At 41.5% G+C, this 21576-nt stretch overlaps 1 protein-coding gene across 4 annotated transcripts in view; it reads right to left on the bottom strand.

Annotated features, from left to right (window-relative positions):
• LOC138296317 (amine sulfotransferase-like) overlaps positions 1 to 21576 on the bottom strand; it is a 511069-nt gene that overhangs the window by 300712 nt on the left and 188781 nt on the right. For 2 of the 4 annotated variants that reach the window (XM_069235350.1, XM_069235351.1), the window contains one exon: positions 5808 to 5966. The exons of 1 other annotated variant lie outside the window; for it this stretch is intronic. In XM_069235350.1, the coding sequence (XP_069091451.1) occupies positions 5808 to 5966 (159 nt within the window). Of the gene's footprint in view, positions 1 to 5807; positions 5967 to 10176; positions 10287 to 21576 lie in introns of those variants that run through there. One more of the 4 variants, XM_069235352.1, reaches the window with a different exon arrangement.

Below are 21576 nucleotides of genomic sequence, written 5' to 3'. Positions count from 1 at the left end.
TGTAATTTCTTGGTGCAAAACCCCCTTCTCCCATACCGCCACCCCCACCCGGCTAGAGTACTTTTCCTTGACACTAGCCCACCCTTTGCGCTGGATTGCACCATTCTATAAATAAGTTTTGGAATGGCGCTAGCCACTGGTAAACCTTTTCAAACAAAACTGTGTTAGCGCAGTTTTGCGTGAAAAAGTTTAAATATGGTCCTAAATGTCCCTTCAGGTATTTTTCAGTTACTCCTCATTCAGTGTTTGTCTCAAAGTGGTGGCAGCAGTTAGCCTTAGCAATCAGCAAACAGAGGGGATTGTGATGGGCTAGCCCTTGGTTGTGATGGTCCCACATTGCGTTAAAATTCTTATGATTTGTACCAGACTGCAGCACTTGACTAATAGCCACCTAACTGCTATGAGAAAATCATTTTGGCAGTCGAAATTGTTTCCATCCAGATATCTAACACACTAAATACAGCTTCTCTATTACCAGTGCCACAGGGAGATGATGAGAATGACTTTGACCATGATTACAATTATGTAACTGAGTTGTACTCAAAAACCATGGTCAGACATATTTGATGTTCCCCTTACAAATTTGGGCCATACCCTTATTGTGAATGGATCGTGTCTGAGAGATCGAAGTGGTATCTTAAGAGCTGCTTCTGCTACATGTACTTTGAGTGGGGCAGTGGAAGCATCCTACTTGTGCCATGTAACTTCTGCACAATTTCCTGAATCAATAGCCCTTACCAGAGCCTTCCATTCTTAAGAAAGTTTGCGAGTCACCATTTACACTGATAGCCAGCATGGGCTTGGAGTTGTGCATGACTTTGGTCATTTATAGTCACGGAGGTGATTTTTGAATTCGACTGGTACCCCCATCCACAATAGACCACATGTTTCAAATCTGTTGAATAATCTCCAATTGCCTAAAGACATTGCTATCATAAAATGTGCTGCAGACAAGAGCGTAAATTATTGTGTCGAAAGTGGCAACCACTATGCGATGAAGTCACTTGATACTGTGCTCTTGAGTCTATTACCTTTCACTTAGACAAACCATGTAACATAAAGGAAGAAAAAGTGACAAATATGTTAATGACTTCTATTCACACTTTCAATGAGTTAAGAGAATTGCAACATGCTGCCCAGGAGGGAGACAACTCCAAATAGTTGAGAATGGAATGTATGAAAGATGCTTTGATATTTGGGAATCAAATGAAGGAAAGCCAGTTCTCCCAGCCTCCCTTTTACCAGCAATGGTGCATCATTGAATGGTCTTACTCATGTGGGCTGAGACACATGGTGTTTACCTATTTTGCTCACTGGTTTAACCCTTGGTTCAGAATGATAGCAAAAGATTTCTGCATGCGATGTATAATCTGCCAGAAACAAAATATGGACAAAAAAGTTTCAGTGACTATAAGTCACATTGGAAAATCTGATGGTCCATTTAATCACCTTCAAATCGATTTCATGAAAATGTCTTGATGCAATCAGCTGAGGTATATCCTCTTAATTGTTTATTTCTTTTCATGTTGGGTTGAGGCTTATCCCACCCAAAGATGTAATACTCCAACAGTTGCCAAACTACTGTTGCAGTAATTAATACTGTGTTTGGGAATACCAGTTCATCTTGAATTCGATGAAGGAACCCACTTCAAAGGTGATATAATGCAATTGATATACATAGCTATAATCTCTAGAAATTGACCACAGATTTCACTGTAGCTGTAGACCCGAAGCATCAGGAATAGTAAAGAGACTGGAGGAGTTTGTCAAAGCTAAATTGGCTAATGCTTGTGCTTCTACATCACTTAAATTACCAGATGCCTTTCCTTTAGTGTTAATGAATATTTCAAGTAAACCATACAAAAGAGCTGGGTTATTGCTGTATGATGCATGAGAGCCATGTGTATACCCCTTGTTCCAGAAGCAGTCCCTGTGAATTTCACAGATGACATGGTTCTCAAGTACTGCAAAGGAGTGTCTGATGTGGTGCTTTCTGTCTCTCATAATGTCGACCTTGCTACTCCAGCAAAACAAGACTCTTCCGGGTATGAGTTGAAACCTGGTGATTGGATCCACATCCAGAAACATGTCCGCAAGTCCTGCCTGGAAGAGCTCTGGCGTTGATCCTACCAAGCAATCCTTGTTAAAAATACTGCTGTCAAATGTGCTGGTCTTCTGAATTAGATACATGTGTCACATAGTAGGAGGGCAACGCACGAAGGAGAAGAAGTAAAACCAGCATCTGCCAGTTCCTCTGGTCACCCCTGATTTGAGGTGTCCCAAGTTTTGAAAGAGGAGAAGGAGGGCCAGACTGGGAATCCACCATCCCCATCAGATAAACAACCTGCAAAATTGGAGAATGATGTGGATGTTGCCATTCCAGCAATGCGAATCATCAAAAGCTGAAACTAATCAGCTGCAATAGTCTATCACAGAAACAGAGACTTGATCTGAACAAAGAGACTCCACTGTAGAAAGGGAATTCCTCCCTTTTGAGCCAGTAATCTTGAGCATTTCCAAAGAAGGTTTCCCAAGGACAACAACTCTCAGAAAGCGACTGTTGACAAATAAGAAAAGACCAGAGACGATTAGGGAAGTTAGTCCCTGATTTATACTTTTTGGTGTAAAACTACACTAACGCAGTTTTGCGCCAAAACGTTTAGCACCGGCTTGCACCATTTCTGTGCACCAGCTGGGCACCATATTTAGTTGGATGCAAAGGGTATGCTAGCGTAAAAAAACATTAGTCGGATGGAGCTGGTGGTATGGAAGAAGGGGGTTTTGCACCAAAAAATGTTGTTAGGCAGGTTAGAGTAAACAAATAATGACTCTAACCTGCCTAGAGTCATTTTCTGATACAAAACCATCCATACCACATGACTCCTGTCTTAGAAAAGACAGTAGTCATGCCCACCACCCCAATGGCCAGCACAGGGGGCCAGGGTCCCCTGGGCATGGCCAGTGCACCCAGTGCCATGTAAGGAGGCCCATTTCAAGGCCCACAATGGCACTTTAAAAAAAATATATACTTACTTGTACTTACCTATACTTACCTGGGATGGAGTTCCTCATCCTCTGTTGTCCTCTGGTGTGAATGGGAGTGTCCCTGTGGCCTGGGAAGGGCACCTGTGGGCTTATTCCATGGTTTTCCACCATGGAAATAGGCCCAGAGGTCCCCTAATGCCTGTCCTGACCCAGGCGTTAAAAAATAGTGCAAAGCAAGCTTTGCACCATTTTTGACCCCTCCTTCCCCCCGTGCGTGATTTTTGCATGGGAAGATAAATAAAGTGTTAGGGTCATAGAGTAATTTTTTTAATGGGAATGCTAACTTTACATTTTATTGACACAAAGTAGGTTTCCACATCCCCAAAAATTACTTTAACTCCATAAATTTGGCGCTAGACAGGTCTAGCGCCAAAGTATAAATATGGAATTAGTTTTGCACCGAATTTGCGAGAAAAAAAAATGACGCAAATTCGGGGCATAACAAGTATAAATATGCTTCTATATGAGTTAGAAGAACAAGAACAAACAGACGTTCATGACTTTGACTTGGAGTCAAATACTACAAAGATACCTCAGAAAGAAAGAAAGGTGAATTGAAAGTACTCAGATCCAGACTTGATGTCCTTTGTCAAGATGAAGTTTGACCATGCCTGTCTAACAGACTCAGACAAACCTCTCTGACAGAGTTACAAAGATCCTGTATGCCATACAACTAGAGTTAGGGAAACGGTTAAAAGATGCTAGCCTCTTAGGCAGAATACAAATCCCAATAGATTTCAGGACCAGTTTTAGAAAATAGGATAGAATCTTGAGGACTAACTCGTTTATCTAAGGATTTCCTTGATTTGAATTAAGTTCACCATTGTGCAGTCATGCTGCAAAATTATATCTGTAATTATGGCAGGTGCCATTTCAGTTTTATGTTTGGATGGTTGTTAGATGTTTAGTTGCTGTGAGGGGATTACACTCCTAATCCATGTAATCGCACCCTTGCCCCTAGAACTAGCCCTCCATCGCGTGAGAGTGACATTTCACATCCCCCACAGCATAAGAATGTGTATAGTTATAATATATATTATCAGATGTTGTCCAAATATGTGAAGGTCATGCAAGTTGAGGATCGCAAGATATGTTCTTATATTCCTGCTTCAGCAGCTGAAGGAGCAGCCTACTTTGACCTCCCTATACCCTATTCCTTCCAATGTTCTGTTTTCCTAAAACTTTTTTTACCAGCAAAATATGATTAAACTGTTTTATTCTGAATTTGATGAACCATTAGAAAATGTACCTGTTGTCAATGGAGAGAATTTGTATATATGGGCTACTAAACATATTTCTCATACTTAGAAATGGTAAAAATCAAGGGACCAGCATAAGTATATGATGAAATTTCCTATCCCTATGACTATCAAAAGTCTACTTATCATAGCTTGCATGAAGTAACCTGCTAAATTAACCTAGGTGAGAGGATTTTTGAAGATGAATTGAAAAAAGGGTAAGAACAGATAAAGAAAAAGGAGACAAGAAACCCTGTGTTTACATAGTCTTCCATCCTGCTTAAACCTCATCATGTACCACATGATTACTATTGTTGATTCCGGTTCTAAATAAAGCATCACTAGTTTTATATGAGTCTGAGTGTACTGAATTGATGAGAAATCTTACTGTCATTGGTTATGTTAAAAATTGTATCAGCTTGAATGTACAGACAAGACTGTGAGAGTGGTCAAACCTTAATTTACTAATGGTGGGAAAATATCTGAATATATTCTGTGAAGAAATGTTTCTATTAGAATATTTCCTATTAGTTTAAACTCACTGAATCATGTATTCTCACCGAAGGTATGAACCCTTTTGTTTAAAGCCCTATATAAGAGTGTGAATTTCACTAGCAAAAGAGACCCCCCTATTCCCTGCCTTAGAAGGTGAATCTATGCTGGATTTCATATTGAACTGTACTGATTTATTTTACTTATGATTTATATGCTCTGCTGCAAATTTACCAATTTCACTTTATCTGTATTTTGACATTTTTTGCTTATGTAAAGTATTAAAAAAAGACCCTTTGTCTGTCATTCTTATAAGAATGTTTCATCATTGTTTTATGGGCCCTTCTGATTAAAGTGATGGTTCCAATAGGGGAGCACCATAGGGACTACACCACTCCGAGTATTGAAAAGTTGCTGTACAACCTGTGCTTCATATGAATTAGAGATTTTTGCTCCCACACACATAACCTCAATTGCTGGATGGGCACTGAGAGGGGAACTGGAGCATTGATTGAGCTTTGAGAGACCTATTTGTGCAGTCAGAGGATGCCCACAAAAACATTATAAAATATGGTTTGAATGGTTCCAAGACAGAGACATTCTCCTTAAGCCCAGTAGTGGTCAACCGCAGACTCTATACAGTGTAATCAAGGCTTATGTGACCAGTAAATCTGTTCCAAAGCCTGAAGGAGGGAATATGAGATGCACTGGAGGTGTTTTAGGGTGACTGTATGCGATGATTGTGTTGTTTCTCGATTGGGTACACACTATGTGCATATGATGACTAATTAACTGATAGTGTTTCAATTGTATAACTTGTTACAAAAAATATAAAGAAATGTTTTACAAAAAAGAAAACTTGTATTTCAGAAGACACTTTTGTCAGGTGATAGCAATTCTCTTAAATAGCAAATCTGACCAAGATAAAATGGGATAACTTGGAGATTAAAGTTCACCTTCATACTTCATGAAGCCCCCAGTGACAGGTCCTTGTAAATGCTGTATTTGGTTTAAAAGGGAGCTTTACCTTACCTGATTTTGGGTACCCGGCTAAGATTACATCATCGTCTCTAACTTCAAATTCTTCCAAAGTGTCTATGTGTTCTCGTACAAACATCGACGCTGTGAAATTATGTCCCTTGTACTTCTCGATACCTGTTTTGCTCTCGTCTACCAGAATGCCACTAGGGTCTGAAATAAGAACACATAATTTGTTTAATAGCAATGTCAGATTGTTTACTGTTTTCTGCAAAGGTCACCCATGTGGTATCAGACCCAAAATTTCATTTTTGTTTACATTTCTTCTTTCTGGATAGTTAGGAAGTTGTGATGAATTTGTAATTGTTGAACTATTTCAGCACTCTGTATGTAACACTGACATTGTCTCAGCTGAGCAGAATTCTTAAAATACTGCCACTAACTACTACTGTTTTGCCAAATTCTAGGTTCAGTGGACAGCGATCTCGTTTACCCCATGCCTTGGATGAAATGAGAGGAAAGTGGGCTAATAGCATTCTTGCTCATATACTGTCAGGAAATGACAGCTATTACTTGCTCTTCGCCTCGCAGTAAATTGGCATCGTCAGCTGGGGACAATAATTGCAGGATGTGCAATTAGCAGAGCTTAACACCCTCTCCAGGGGCCAATGAAGTTTAAATATTGCACAACACAACATAAATATGTAAGGCCTCATTCACAAAGGTAAGATTACATGTTGTGTAAATTTACTATTTCTTTGGTATTGATAAACTGCAAGTTTCATTTTAGAAATAGTAATTTTACGACTGCTGAGATGTAGAGGTATCATCAATACGGAGGTGACATCAGTTGACAAACAATTCTTTTATTTCACATTCAAATTCATTAAACCCATCCAAACCAGCATATTTGTTGCCTTCTTTAACCTGAGCCACCTGTCAACTGACTCCTTACAGATTCCAGTGATTATGTATTCCGAATTCCACGAATACATCATCACATGGTTACCAACATAGAAACATCTAGTTACCACATCGCTTCCCTCACCCCATACCCACAGTAATAAACATCATATGAAATGTACTACTATAACAATAAATCTAGTGTAAAAATAATATACAAACTATTTGTCCAAACTAGTGCTGGAGCTGATTAAAAATAGGCTTGCAAATGTATTGGTTTTACCATATTTCTCCTTGGTCTCACTTTGACATTTCTATCTGGAGCTGATTACACATAGGGGGTTATTCTAACTTTGGAGGAGGTGTTAATCCGTCCCAAAAGTGACGGAAAAGTGACGGATTTACCACCAGCCGTATTACGAGTCCATTATATCCTATGGAACTCGTAATACGGCTGGTGGTATATCCGTCACTTTACCGTCACTTTTGGGACGGATTAACACTCCTCCAAAGTTAGAATAACCCCTATAGTTTTTTAACTGTACAGGTTTTCTCACATTTGTCTTTGGTCTCACCTCGGCATTTCTTTCCAAATTCAACACGGATAAACCACCACTACTTGGTTTATAGTAAGCACATTTCGCTACTATATTAAAGTTCCACATTTTGTGGTCACTTATTTTCATTGCATTTTTAACTGGTACGGTGCCTTGGTCGAGGTGATCTCGTCCAAGGCACCGGTTCCCAGGTGCCTTGGACGAGATCACCACGTCCTGCACCCGGGAACAGGGGGGAGCGCTAGCGCTCTCCCCATGGGCCCCCCACCAACACCCCGGTCGTGGATGGAAGAGGAATCCCTTCCCCTTCGACCCCTGACCCCCCCCCCGCCCTCCCCCTGTGACATCAGCGCACATCGCTGACACTCACAGAGGCCTCCTCGCGATCGGAAGAGAAATGCAAGGCACCGGGGATCTTTTTTTTTGCGCCAATGTCACGCAAGGGGAGATGACCCCGTAGGCAAGGGTCGCTACCTGGGGCGGTAAATTTATTTTAGTCTATTTCTGTCCCCCCCCCGGGGGAAGGTCAGCCTATTGTTATTAGGCCGATCTGCCCCCAGGGGGCCAGAAACCTCTAGGCTCCAGGGCTAAAAAAAAATTGTTTGTTTTTTTAGAGATGGGGAGCGACCCATTAGGCAAGGGTCGCTCCCCTGGGGGGCAAATTGTATTTAGACCATTTCTGCCCCCCTTGGGGGCAGATCGGCCAATTTTTGTTAGACCAATCTGCCCCCATGGGGGCAGAAACCACTTAGGCACCAGGGATTGGTGTGTGTGTGTATGCATGTGTTTTCTTTAGGGAGGCAGCCCCTTGGGTAAGGGTTGCTTCCCATGGGAGCACGTTACTGTTGGCCATATCTGCCCCCCATTGGGGGCAGATGGGCCTATTTTTGGAAGGCCCATCTGCCCCAAGGGGGGGGGCAGAAAGCCAACCAGAGGCCAGGGAAGTTTTTTTTTCTCCAAAAATAAGAGGGTGGGTGTATGGCCATACCCCCACCCCAAATAAATGGGGCCAAAGTTGTTCTGCCCACTATTGGGGAGATGGGGCAATTACCCCTGATCCACACCCCGGGGGGGGCAGAAAGTCTACTAGATGCCAGGGAATTTTTAAAAAACAAAAAATATTGGGGTTGGGGCTACCAACCAGTATGGGCCTGGTTACGCCCCCACCTCAACTGAAGGGGGTAACAGTCTTTCAGCTCTCCCCCGCACTCTAAAGCATCTTATCCCACAGCAAGCAAGAAGGCATTTGATTATTTTGCTTTTTAGTTTTTTGCATTTGGGCCATGAGAACTTGGCTTACTCTCAAAATCGTCCCACATGCAATGGTGAGGGCTGCACTTTATGGACTTTGGGACGCTGCCATGTAGAAAAATCCACAAGACCTCGACACATCTGAAAACTAAACATCTGGGTGATTCCAGACTGGTGTGTTTCACATGCACCCCGCACCATTTTGTACCCACTATCCCCTGCAAACTTCCAACTTTGCTGGAAATCACACATTTTTCCCACGTTTTTGTAATGGAACCTTCCGGAATCTGTAGAAATCCACAAAATTCCTACCACCCAGCAATTTCTCATCTATACCGATAAAAATTCTGCTGTCAGCCTAAAAATGTTTTTTTGCAAACTGCCCTTTTGGACCCCCTTTGTTCCCCCTCAATATCGACATGTTTTTGGCTCTTCCCTTTCACATGCACTTGGTCCACCTACACAAATGAGGTATAATTTTTACAGGGAGACTGAGGGGAACATTGGGTGGTATGAAATGTGTCCCAGTGTGGTGATCCCAAACAGAAATGTGGGAAAAATGTGATTTGTTAGCTAAATTTGAGGTTTGCTGAGGATTCTGGGTAAGAAAACATTGGGGGATCCACGCAAGTCACACCTCACTGGACTCCCTCAGGTGTCTAGTTTTCAGAAATGTCTGGGTTTGGTAGGTTTCCCTAGAAGGCTCCTGAGCCCAGCCCAAATACACAGACGCCCCCTGCAAAAACAGGCAGTTTTGTATTTGATAATTTTGATGTGTCCACGTTGTGTTTTGAGCCATTTACTTTCGTGGGCGCTAGGCCTACCCACACAAGTGAGGTACCATTTTTATCAGGAAACTTGGGAGAATGCTGGGTGGAAGGTGGAATTTGTGGATCCTTTCTGATTCCAGAACTTTCTGTCACCGAAATGTGAGGAAAAAGTGTTTTTTTGGCTATATTTTGAGGTTTGCAAAGGATTCTGGGTAACAGAACCTGGTCAGAGCCCCACATGTCACCCCATCTTGGATTCCCCTAGGTGTCTAGTTTTCAAAAATGTGCTGGTTTGCTAGGTTTCCCCAGGTGCCGGCTGAGCTAGAGGCCAAAATCCACAGGTAGGCACTTTGTAAAAAACACCTCTGTTTTCTGTCAAAAAATATGATGTGCCCACGTTGTGTTTTGGGCCATTTCCTTTTGTGGGCGCTAGGCCTACCCACACAAGTGAGGTATCATTTTTATCGGGAGACTTGGGGGAACATAGAATAGCAAAACAAGTGTTATTGCCCCTTTTCTTTCTCTACATTTTTTCCTTCCAAATATAGGAGAGTGTGTAAAAAAGACGTCCATTTGAGAAATGTCCTGTAATTCACATGCTAGTATGGGCACCCCGGAATTCAGAGATGTGCAAATAACCACTGCTCCTCAACACCTTATCTTGTGCCCATTTTGGAAATGCAAAGGTTTTCTTTATGGCTATTTTTCACTCTTTATATTTCAGCAAATGAATTGCTGTATACCCGGTATAGAATGAAGACCCACTGCAGGGTGCAGCTCATTTATTGGCCTGTGTACCTAGGGTTCTTGATGAACCTACAAGCCCTATATATCCCCCAACGAGAAGAGTCCAGCAGACTTAACATTATATTGCTTTCAAAAATCTGACATTGCAGGAAAAAGTTACAGAGTAAAACGTAGAGAAAAGTTTCTGTTTTTTACCTCAATTTCGATATTTTTGTTTTCAGTTGTTATTTTCTTTAGGAATCCCTTGTAGGATATACACAAATTACCCCTTGCTGAATTCAATTTACTTTTCAGAACTGTTTAGGTTTCTGGGATCCAACATTGGCTTCTGACTGGAAGGAGGCTGAAAGCACAAAAAATCGTAAAAATGGGGTATGCCCCAGTAAAATGCCAAAATTGTGTTGACAAATTGGGTTTTCTGATTCAAGTCTGCCTGTTCCTGAAAGCTGGGAAGCTGGTGATTTTGTTGATGCCATTTTCAGGGAAAAAAACACAAGCCTTCTTCTGCAGCCCCTTTTTCCCATTTTTTTTTTTAAATCTAAATTTTTACTGTATTTTGGCTAATTTCTTGGCCTCCTTCAGGGGATCCCACAAAGTCTGGGTACCTATAGAATCCCTAGGATGTTGGAAAAAAAGGACGCAAATTTGGCGTGGGTAGCTTATGTGGACCAAAAGATATGAGGGCCTAAGCGAGAACTATTCCAAATAGGCAAAAAAAGGCCTGGCACAGGAGGGGGGAAAGGCCTGGCAGCGAAGGGGTTAAATAATTTTATAACCTTAAACTGTCCTTTGATTTTTGAAGAACTCTTCTATTTCCTTGGAGACTTAATTTTTACCCAATCTCCCAATTTAACAGATGTGTCTTTTACGGCCTTACACACATCATAGTTTTGTTTCCTCTCCAGCCTTCTATATTATCCATCAGCTTATCTATTTCTTTATTTTCTCTCACACCCATCCAGTAGCTACTTCATTGCATGGTAATCTGCATCTGAATAATTGAAATGGAAGTATTCCTGTGGTAGAATGTGGTGTCATGCGATATTCTTGTACCTTCTTTTTAATGTCACTCTCCCAACCTATGCCAAGTTCTTGTGTCAGTTGCAAACTTTCCTTTAACACTTTAATGAAGCACTACACAACACCATTGGATGCAGGATGACATTATGCCACCTTTTCATGAATATTACCTCGCTCCCTCAAGAACAGCTCCACTGACTCGAAGGGGAATAGAACCCCTTTATCTGTGAGTATAGAGGATGGAAAACTTTCCCTCACAAAAAGCTCTTTTAGGAAACAAATTGCATCTTTCGACTCAACAGAGTTCACTATTTTACCTTCCTGGCACCTGAAATACATAAGAATACAAACAATAACATATTGATCAACAGATTTTAATTTGACTGGGCTGGGTATGCCCAATGCTATGTGTACCCAAGATCCTGCAGCTTCTTCTCTTATGACCATTGGTTGTGTCCTGTACTTCAATTTATTGTCAGATTGGACACACCCATGAGAATTTCTCACCTCTTTTTCTACCATGACATCCATAGTTGGCCACCAGTAACAAGTCCTAACCCTCTCTTTTGTTTTATGCCCATGTGACTGGCATGAGCATGACCCACCAATTGTTTTCTCAAACTGTGAGACGGAATAAGTTTGCTGCCCCTCACCAACAACCCTTCCACAACAGACATTTCATTTCTCACCTCCCAGAAACCTAGCAAATCCTCTTCACACTGTTGTTTGGTACACCATCCATTATGTATCATTTTCATGACTTTCTGTAAAATATCATCTTTTAATATTTCATCTTTCCATTCTGACTCTTGAATTACTGAGTTTATTACCACACATACATTAACTTTCTCTTCAAAGTCTTCACCTGCAAAATAATTTACATCACCTTTGTCCCAAACATCCGTTTCTTCACCATTCTGTACCCCACAGAGCCACAAGAGACAGTACGCTTGTATATTCAATACTCCAGGCATGTACAACACCTCCTACTCAAACTCTTGCACAGCTACAACCCATTCACGAATCCTATGAGACACTATATCGATCCTTTTTTTCATAAATAACTCACTGAGAGGCCTACGATTAGTTAATTATTTCATATTTGCGTTGCCACAGAACTGTCCTTAACTTCCTCACAGACCAGTATACTCCCAAGGCCTCCTTTTCCACTACTGAGTATTTACGTTCAGCTCCTCTCAAACCTGTTGATATGAAAAGTATAGTTCTAGTTTCCCAGTTCAATTTTTGCATCAATACAGCACCTAGCCCGCTAGAACTTGCATCTGTCATTATTATGATCTTATCATCCGTGTCAAAACTGCATAAACCTGATGCATTCTCCAGACTTTTCTTGATGTCTTGTAATTCATTCTCAAATTGTTCACACCAACCAAATTATTTTCCTTTACTTAACAACCTCCTCAAATTTTCTGTCCTTTCTGTGAACTGGGGCACAAACGTGTTGTAAAACTCTGCCATTCCCAATAATTTTACTCCCTCATCCTTGCTTTGGGTGCGGGCAAATTCTTGATAGTATATACTAATCCAGCTCTAGGTCAAATACCCCTTTCCCATATTTCATGACCTAAATGCTCAATTTTAGACATATTCATTTTACACTTTTCAGAAACCACTCTTCTGCAGTCTGCCCAGAACCCCCTCCAATCTCTCGTCATGTTCACACAAATCAGCCCCAAACACTAGGAGATCATCTTGATACATCTTCACCTCTTTAATTCCACACAACATTTTCTCCATTGCTCTCTGAAATACTGAGGCTGCTGATATTAAGCCACATGGCATCGTGAGAAAGCTGAATGTACCAAACGGTGTGACAAATGTGGTGAGATCTTGAGATGAGGGATATATCCTTATCTGATAGTATGCTGATTTTAGATCAAGGCCCATATTTATACTTTTTGACGCAAAACTGCGCCAACGCAGTTTTGTGTCAAAAAAATTAGCGCCGGCTAACGCCATTCTGAAGCACCATGCGGGCGCCGTGTTTATTGAATGACGTTAGCCGGCGTTAGCCGCCGACGCTGTCTGGTGTGCGTTAAAAAAAACTACGTACACCAGGCAGCGCCGGCGTAGGGGGAAAATGGCGTATGGGCGTTCACAAATGGTGCAAGTCAGGCTGAGGCAAAAAAATCACCACAACCCGATTTGCCCCATTTTTTTACGACGCCCATCCCCCATTGAAATGACTCCTGTCTTAGCAAAGACAGGAGTCATGCCCACTTGCCCAATGGCCATGCCCAGGGGACTTCTGTCCCCTGGGCATGGTCATTGGGCATAGTGGCATGTAGGGGGGCACAAATCAGGCCCCCCTATGCCACAAAAAAAAAATTAAAAAAAATACCTACCTGGACTTACCTTAATGTCCCTGGGGTGGGTCCCTCCATCCTTGGGTGTCCTCCTGGGGTGGGCAACGGTGGCAGGGGGTGTCCCTGGGGGCAGGGGAGGGCACCTCTGGGCTCATTCTGAGCCCACAGGTCCCTTAACGCCTGCCCTCACCCAGGCGCTAATATCCAGCGCTAATGCAGGTTTTTTAGACCCGCCCACTCCCGGGCGTCATTTTTGCCCGGGAGTTTAAATCCGACGCAATAGCATCGGAGTCATTTTTTAAGACGGGAACGCCTACCTTGCATATCATTAACGCAAGGAAGGTGTTCACGCAAAAAAATTACGCTAACTCCATGGACTTTGGCGCTAGACGTGTCTAACGCCAAAGTATAAATATGGAGTTAGTTTTGCGTCGAATTTGCGTCTAAAAAAACGACGCAAATTCGGCGCAAACGGAGTATAAATATGCCCCCAAGTGTGAAGAAATGATTGGCACCATTCAGTAAGCATAGCATTTCCCTAATATTCAGAAGTTGGCAATGACCCGCAATCACTCACTAGTTTAATTCCCTTAAGTTAACACATATTCTGCCCTCTCCATTGGCTTTCTGTGCCATTACTACAGGTACTACCCATTCCGAGGCTTCAACTTCTTGGATAATGCCATCCTTAACCAACTTTAAAATTTCTTCCCTCATCTTTTCTTTGACTCTATTGGGACCTCTCTCAATTATGCAACCTTAGGTTGAGCATTAGATTTAAGCTTGATCTCATGAATGTAATTCTTGAGACAGCCCAAATTGTTTCTAAACAACTCTGGAAATGCATTCACGCATACAATCCCATCTTCAGACACACTCGCAACTTTGGGAATCTCTCTGAGTCTAACTGGAGACTTTCATTTGGATTTAAATACACATATAGGTCACATTGGTGAAACCAACTAATCAATGCGTCTTCTTTAATAGACATATATATTTTCACTGGCATTAATCTTTCTTCAAATTCGATGGTTCCACAGAAATAACCTAGGAATTTAATTTCTTCCCCTCCTTATAATTTAGGTTTAATGTCTGGTTTCATCAACTTGACTTTACCTTTCAAGCATTGGTCATAAAATGTTTTGGGTATTAATGTTATTTTAGCACCCGAGTCAAACAAAGTGTTAACCTTCTGACCAGTTACCAAAATCATTTCCATTGGACCATTAGGGGACCCATGTTTTGTTTGCAAACTCTGTATCTCACTCACTGATTCTACATCACATACATCCTCTTCACATTCAACCTACCTTACCTTCTTTGTACCCTGTTATGACCTACAACACTTGGCAAAGTGAATGTTTTGCACACTATTTTCCAAGCCAGACGATCTTTATTGTTTGCCAACTGTCCAATATTCCCGCACATAAATCATTTTCTGTAAACATTTTCTTTGGATTTATGCTACCTAGGGTTTTTACTTTACACACCACCGCACTGACTTGTACTCTTTTTATCACAACATTTTCTTCCTTATCACCATATACTTTATCTGTGATGGCATCGCGAAGAACATCTACACACTTTTTTGAGTGTTCGTTCGTTTTCACAATTACCAACACCTCATTCAAAGAGGGGTTGCCTTTCTACCACATGTTAAAAGGGGGTACCCTATAACCCCAACCTGCTTAGGGTACTATCCTGAACTCAAACACAAAAAGGTAGCAGGCAGGGACACATGCCTGCTACCTTTTTGTGTTTGAGTACATCTTTTCCTTTGTTTACTCTAGTGAGCATCCTAACATAAACTGATCTGTTAATCACTCTTCATGTGAATTACCAAATGCTAATGTCGAAGCTAGTTTATGCAATTCAGTTATATACTGTTCCACTAACTCACCCTGGTGCTGCATTCTCTTCCAAAATTGATAGCGTTCAAGTACTGTACTCACTTTGGGCAAGTAGTGTAAATCTTGCTGTTTTATACAATTTTCGTATTCATTAAGGCCCGCTGCATCATTATCCCATAAATCAGGAAGATTTTCAAATACTTCCTGTCCTTCTGTACCCAAACAATGCATCAATAAAGACATTTTCCTTTTGGCACTAAGTGATGTCCCACATACTTTGGCATAGTTGATGAATACTTTCTTCCATTTCTGCCAATGTACTGGGGGATCACCTAGCAAAACTAAAAAGAATGGAGCAGCCAGAACATTCTGCATCATTCACTATATGATCTTTCTCCACAAATAAAAATTGTAGTGCCCATGATTTTGTGGTGCTCAGGAACACATCACTACCTTGCTTAATCACTGGAGGCAGTGAGAACCTGAATAATAAGGGGCATATTTATACTCTGTTTGCGCCGAATTTGTGTAAAAAATTTTGATGCAAACTTGGCGCAAACCCAAACACCACATTTATACTTTGACGCCCGACCCCGTGAAGGTCAAAATTCAGCAGTGTGGGTCATTTTCTGGATGCGTAAAAATGACATGCAAGGTAGGCGTTCCCGTCCAAAAAATGACTTTAAGGCATGTGCGCCTTATTTATACTCCAGCGTCATTTTGACGCACAGGAGGGGCGGGCCTTAAAAAATGGCGCACAGCCTGATTTGAACCATTGTTTAATGCCTGGGTGAAGGCAGGCGTTTAGGGACCTGTGGGATCATTTCCATGGTCTCTGGCCATGGAAGCAGTCCACAGGTGCCCTTCCCTGCCCCCAGGGACACCCCCTGCCACCCTCGCCCACCCCTGGTGGACACCCATGGATAGGGGGGACCCATCCCAGGTAAGTAGAGGTAATTTTTTTTTTTTAAGTGCCATAGGGGGGCTTAACTTCGGCCCTCCTACATGCCAGTGTGCCCAATGACCATGCCCAGGGGACATAAGTCCCTTGGGCATGGCCATTGAGCATGGGGGCATGACTCCTGTCTTTCCTAAGATAGGAGTCATTTCAATGGGGGTTGTGCGTCAAAAAATGGCGCAAGTCCAGTTAGAGCCATGATTTTTTACTCTAGCCTGACTTACACCCTTTTTTGACACACAACCCCCATTCTTCCCTGCGCCTGCGCTGCCTGGTTAGAGTATTTTTTTTTTACTCTAACCAGCCCGCAGCACTGGCTAATGTCAATCCATAAATAAGGCACCCACCTGGCGCGTTGGAATGGCGTTAGACAGTGTTCGACACCAGTCACAATGCGCAAGCTGCAAAGCGTGAGGGCCTCTTTGCAGTTATTCGCTGAAAGCTTGAGCTGCACAGCATGTTCACCGCTTGGTTTATATAAAATGTACATAACTTTACCCTTTTTTCCGATGACATATTATTTTAAGAACTTCACTGCTCTACAGGTGGATCTGCTGCCTTAAGGCTTACTTCATTGTCGATGTCTGTAAACTGAGTTTCCTTCCTCTAGTGTGTCACATTGCACATCGCTTGTCGCCAAAATGTAGAAGTATCATCAATACAGAGGCGACTTCAGTTGACAAACGATTCTTTTATTTCACGTCTAAATTCATTAACTCCATCCAAGCCAGTGGATTCATTATCTTCCTCCACCTGAACCAGCTATCAACTGACTCCTTACAGATTCCAGTGATGATGTATTCAGAATTCCATGAATACATCCTCACATGGCTACCAACATAGACAAATCTAGTTACCACAGGAGACTCTGCACTCTTGGCAGAGATTCTACACAAATAAGATAGTCCTTTCCTATCTTTTTATCTGTGGAGTTCTCTGCCCCGAATGTGGAATCTCTTCAGTTAAAAAATTACTATTGGTAAAATAAAATTAATAGTTAATGAATACCAAAATAAAATTAAACTTACACAAAAGTATAAGTTTACCTTTGTGATCAGGCCTTATTATGTCCTAATATAACTCATGATTCGCTTAGCACTGGAAGTTGTGAGGGCAAAGTGGCCTTTCTATCTCTCTCTGCTGCATGACCTGTATTACAGCAAAGGTTTTCTCACAACAAGCACTCAGTCCAAGGCTTTTTCATGCAATTTGTTTAAGGTATTACCAGGAGTGCTTTGTATTTTTAAAACCGCGTGGTATATAGGATACTGTTGTAACAAACTGTTGCACATGCTGTTTTCACAAGTTTTTGCCCATTACACAGGCAATAGTAGGTAATGGGTGCAAAACCAACCACCTGCAATGCACGTGTCACTCAGAACTACGCTTGCTGTTATTTAATTATATTTTTGCAGAAAACATTTACATTTTGTAACAAATAGTCTGGCCAGGTCTAAGGCAAAACTTCAAGGTCTAATTTGAATCCAATTCCAGTTTTATATGTAAAATAAAAATAAAATATGTTATTGTGTGTATATAAACAACAGCATGTCATGTTCAGCCTATGCTCTATGATGTATGTTATATGTCCTTTTGCCTGTGACTGTTTATGTATAATATACATGTACAAGATTTATGTTTTTTATTAGTGTTTTTATATTATGATAGTGTGCCTTTTGTTCATATATTTATATTTTATGTAATATGATGGTTGGTTTAGGCACAGCATTTCTTTTTGGATATACATTTGCATAATGCTCCACGTATCCTCATGCAAATTCCAGTGACATTGTTCACACCAAATGTAAGTATCAAAAGTGCACCTATTCAAGGACCTAGAGCTTAACACTACAAATAGGACCCCTTCTCTGTCGTACTTAGAATGGACAGCCATTGCTCCAGGAAACATCATAAATTCAAGGGCATCTGTTTTCTGTTTAGCCCAGCCGACACAGATTGTGAACAGTGTCAGCAAGGGCTGCTAGCCCTTGGCTTTAGGTCTGAGATTGCAGTTTCCACCTCTTACAAAGGCAGGCAAAGATTTACAAAACTGTCACACAAAGCAGTGCAGCATTCAAAGTTCTTGTGCTGCATTGCTTGACAGGGACATAGCAAGAAAGTATCTACTAATATATGGCACTATCCAGCTCTTTCCCTAGAACTGGCACACAATTAGGCTGCCAAGCGCCATACAATGTAGCCTTAGAGCCCACCATAGTGGGCTTGGGCTATACCGGCCATTAAAGGCCCATTCAGGCATTAGTCCTGCACCAAGGGAGAGGGCCTTTGATGGCCAGTATAGGCGAGCTATAAGGGTATTAGAACATTCCGCACCATCAGAGCAGAACGGTGTGATTAGTAAAACAAAGGCCTTGCAGAGCCTGGCTCCATTAAGCCTTTGTTCATAGATGTTGCTATGAAAGACAATTATTGGAGTGTTGGAGCATGGTGATTACACCTGCCATTAGAAGCCCGGAGCACTCCATTGTCTTCAATGGAGCACTCAATATTCACATTTTCTCATGTGTCTTAAATATCGTTTACAAAAGTATCATAACAGTGGAGTTAATAATTGAAAATCTGCACCCAATAGAACCATGTTTTTTGCGAATTATAATTAGGCCATGATATTTATAGTCTGATATTTTTACTAACAATATTTCAACACACAATCCAGAAAATAATATATATGTATTAACCAGTTGCCCAAGCTGTTGATAAATAAATATAATCCATATATAATTTTGAGGTGCAAATGGGATAAGGTTCGTAGTTATGTTCAATATTATCACTAAGGATTTCTGAGGTCCTCAAAAAAACGCGGATTCATAAGCCAGTTGATTCCAGAAAAAATGAACACATAAATATCAATGCATCTTGAGCATGACAATGATCCAAGCTCAACTACTTGGATTGTGCTATGTATGCCAAGGTGAAATATAGTCTGAGTTGGTATAGTTAGCTGGTGCTTTTTTAGTAAAGATTGAAACCAGACATCCCCACGATGCCAACATTCACATAATGTGTTTACTGATGAGTCATTTTTAACTAAATAGTGTTAAATTCAAATTACACGTGTTTATTCCCGAAATACCGGGAGAAGTGGAAGAAACATCACACAGTTAGACACCCATTGGAATCATAGGATGGGCACAACTGGACCCTTGACCCAGATAAAATCACAAAAAGTGATATCGCGTGAAGTTTGATGCGGAGTGTATTACAGACTATAACATTAAGTGATGTCATTGAAGATACACAGCTGTAACAAATGTACGATTAATACAATAACAAGCGTTCTGACCAACCACAAATTAACTGTCATACCTCCAAAATGTGGCAGGCGTGCAGCCTTTGAAGGCAAAGAGCAAAGCCTGCCGAGTGTAACTGGTGTCTCCACAAGCACAGGTGCAGTCTCATACAGGAAGGACAGCCTCATTTACCTAGTACAGCCTTGTCTCGTGTGATGAACTTGTATGTCACATGATCAAGTATAGGCCCACATGAACAGGTAAAATATATGACCAAGCATAGCTTTATATTTGCATATGAATAGCTCAGCAAATGTTCTTGGTTTTGGATAAATTAATTGAGCAGCTGAGCTGATTCCTACTGAGAAGGAAATACAGTTTTAAAGTGGGGAACTTTATTTCCTGTCTCTCCTCCCTACTCTGCCCGTTCATACTCAATATTTTCATCATATCTATAATCAGTATGATGAGGTAACTATGACTGCAGTTATCTTCCAATACCAACAACCTACAGATTTAGCTGCATCAGCAGACGAAAAAAGATTTTCCATGTTAAAAGAGAGGGTGAGAGGTGTTTGCACCTGGATATGTCACTATGATCTCAAACTCATAAACATTCAGCTCATAAAATGTAATCTGTCCCACCCTATGTTGTTTGAGAATGTCTTGTGCTCACAAAAGTCAAAACCCATAAATAATTGGGAAGGAAGTAGTATAGTTTCATGGCCATGTACTGATCAGAGGCAGAAACAACGATTCTTTGCTTACATCCGCTGAAATGTTCTTCCCTATAGGTCATCATAAATATGGAGCTGAGTACCCTGAATAATGTAGATTTGAACTATGGCTTTGTTTATACCTCTTGTGTAGTGCTGCAGGCACGTAAAGTGGATGAAAGGATGTAAAGAAGCCCGTTCAGCTCCTGGGCTGCAAGGCATGGATGGGGAGCACCCTGCGCTCCAGAGGTAAGGTTACGAGATGTCTCTATGACACCAAGAATGCAATTTTTCAGTCTTAAGCTTTTCTTATAGAAAACTTCATGTTCAGGTTTCTGAGTTTATTTAGGTTGGAGTGAAGCGGGACTACAACAATCAAAATGCATTAGATTGATTAAACTAAAACTCCGGCCTGGAGTACTGCTGCCTTGGGGACATGGGCTCATCCAGTAACCTTATCCAGAAGGGTGGGGGCAGGGTTCCTTCTCATCTAATCAACTGCTGGATGTTACAAAGAAAATACAATACTACATTTACGACACACACTATATTTAGAAAGAGAAGCTAAGGGGGACCCAGGAAATCAGAGAAGGAAGATGGACAGTAGAGCCTGTTTCAGATTTAAAAAGAATAGGCTTTCTCTGTTGTGACCCAACACAGTACATTTGATTTTGTTTCCTTAGTTCACATTTAAGTACTGCATTTTTGTTTGCAGTGATGTACTGTCAACGGTGAATAACTGACACTTGGCGCCTATGTCATGTGAGATACTTGAAACCACACTGTCTTTTTAGTAAGCAACTTTTTTCGTGCCGGCATTTTTGAGTCCATACAAAAACGGAATGTGAGGAACAACAAATCTTGTCAAAGAGGTCAGAATGTAATGTGGTGTTAGCAGGGGTGGCTGGTAGACTCTGAAAGTGGTGGGGCGAGTGAAGGGCCCCACTACTTTCAAAGCAAACAATATAAATCAACCCCTCCCTCCAAAACCCCAAAGTAAACCACCAATCCCTCCAAAACCCCAAAGCAAACTACCCCTCCCTCGAAAAGATCAAAATAAAATCCTCCCTCCCTCCGAAAGCCAAAACAAAAACATAACATAACTCCAAAATACAACACAACCACTACACCTACATGCATTAAACGTTAAATTAAATGAAATAAAAAAGCACTTACCCATGGGCTCCGCATCCTCCTGGGTATTCTTTTTCTTCTCCGATGCATGAAGAGCTTCCCTAGCCAATCCAGACGCTGCTCTGCTGTTGTTACCAACATGAGGGAAGCACCTGGATTGGATGGAGCGGGCTGGCTGGACCTTCCTTCAGGCCATGGAGGCCTGTGCTTGGTCTCCACCAAACTGTCTTAAGACAGCTGGGTGGAGAGCTTCAAAGTGTGCATGTCACTTTGCCCTGCCAAAGTGACATGTGTTTAGAGTGTGACTTTTTAAATCAATATTAACAGGAAAAGCTTGCA

This window comes from Pleurodeles waltl, chromosome 5 (genome assembly GCF_031143425.1).
Source record: "Pleurodeles waltl isolate 20211129_DDA chromosome 5, aPleWal1.hap1.20221129, whole genome shotgun sequence".
NCBI classification, from domain to species: domain Eukaryota; kingdom Metazoa; phylum Chordata; class Amphibia; order Caudata; family Salamandridae; genus Pleurodeles; species Pleurodeles waltl.
This window is presented reverse-complemented; position numbering and strand designations above follow the sequence as displayed.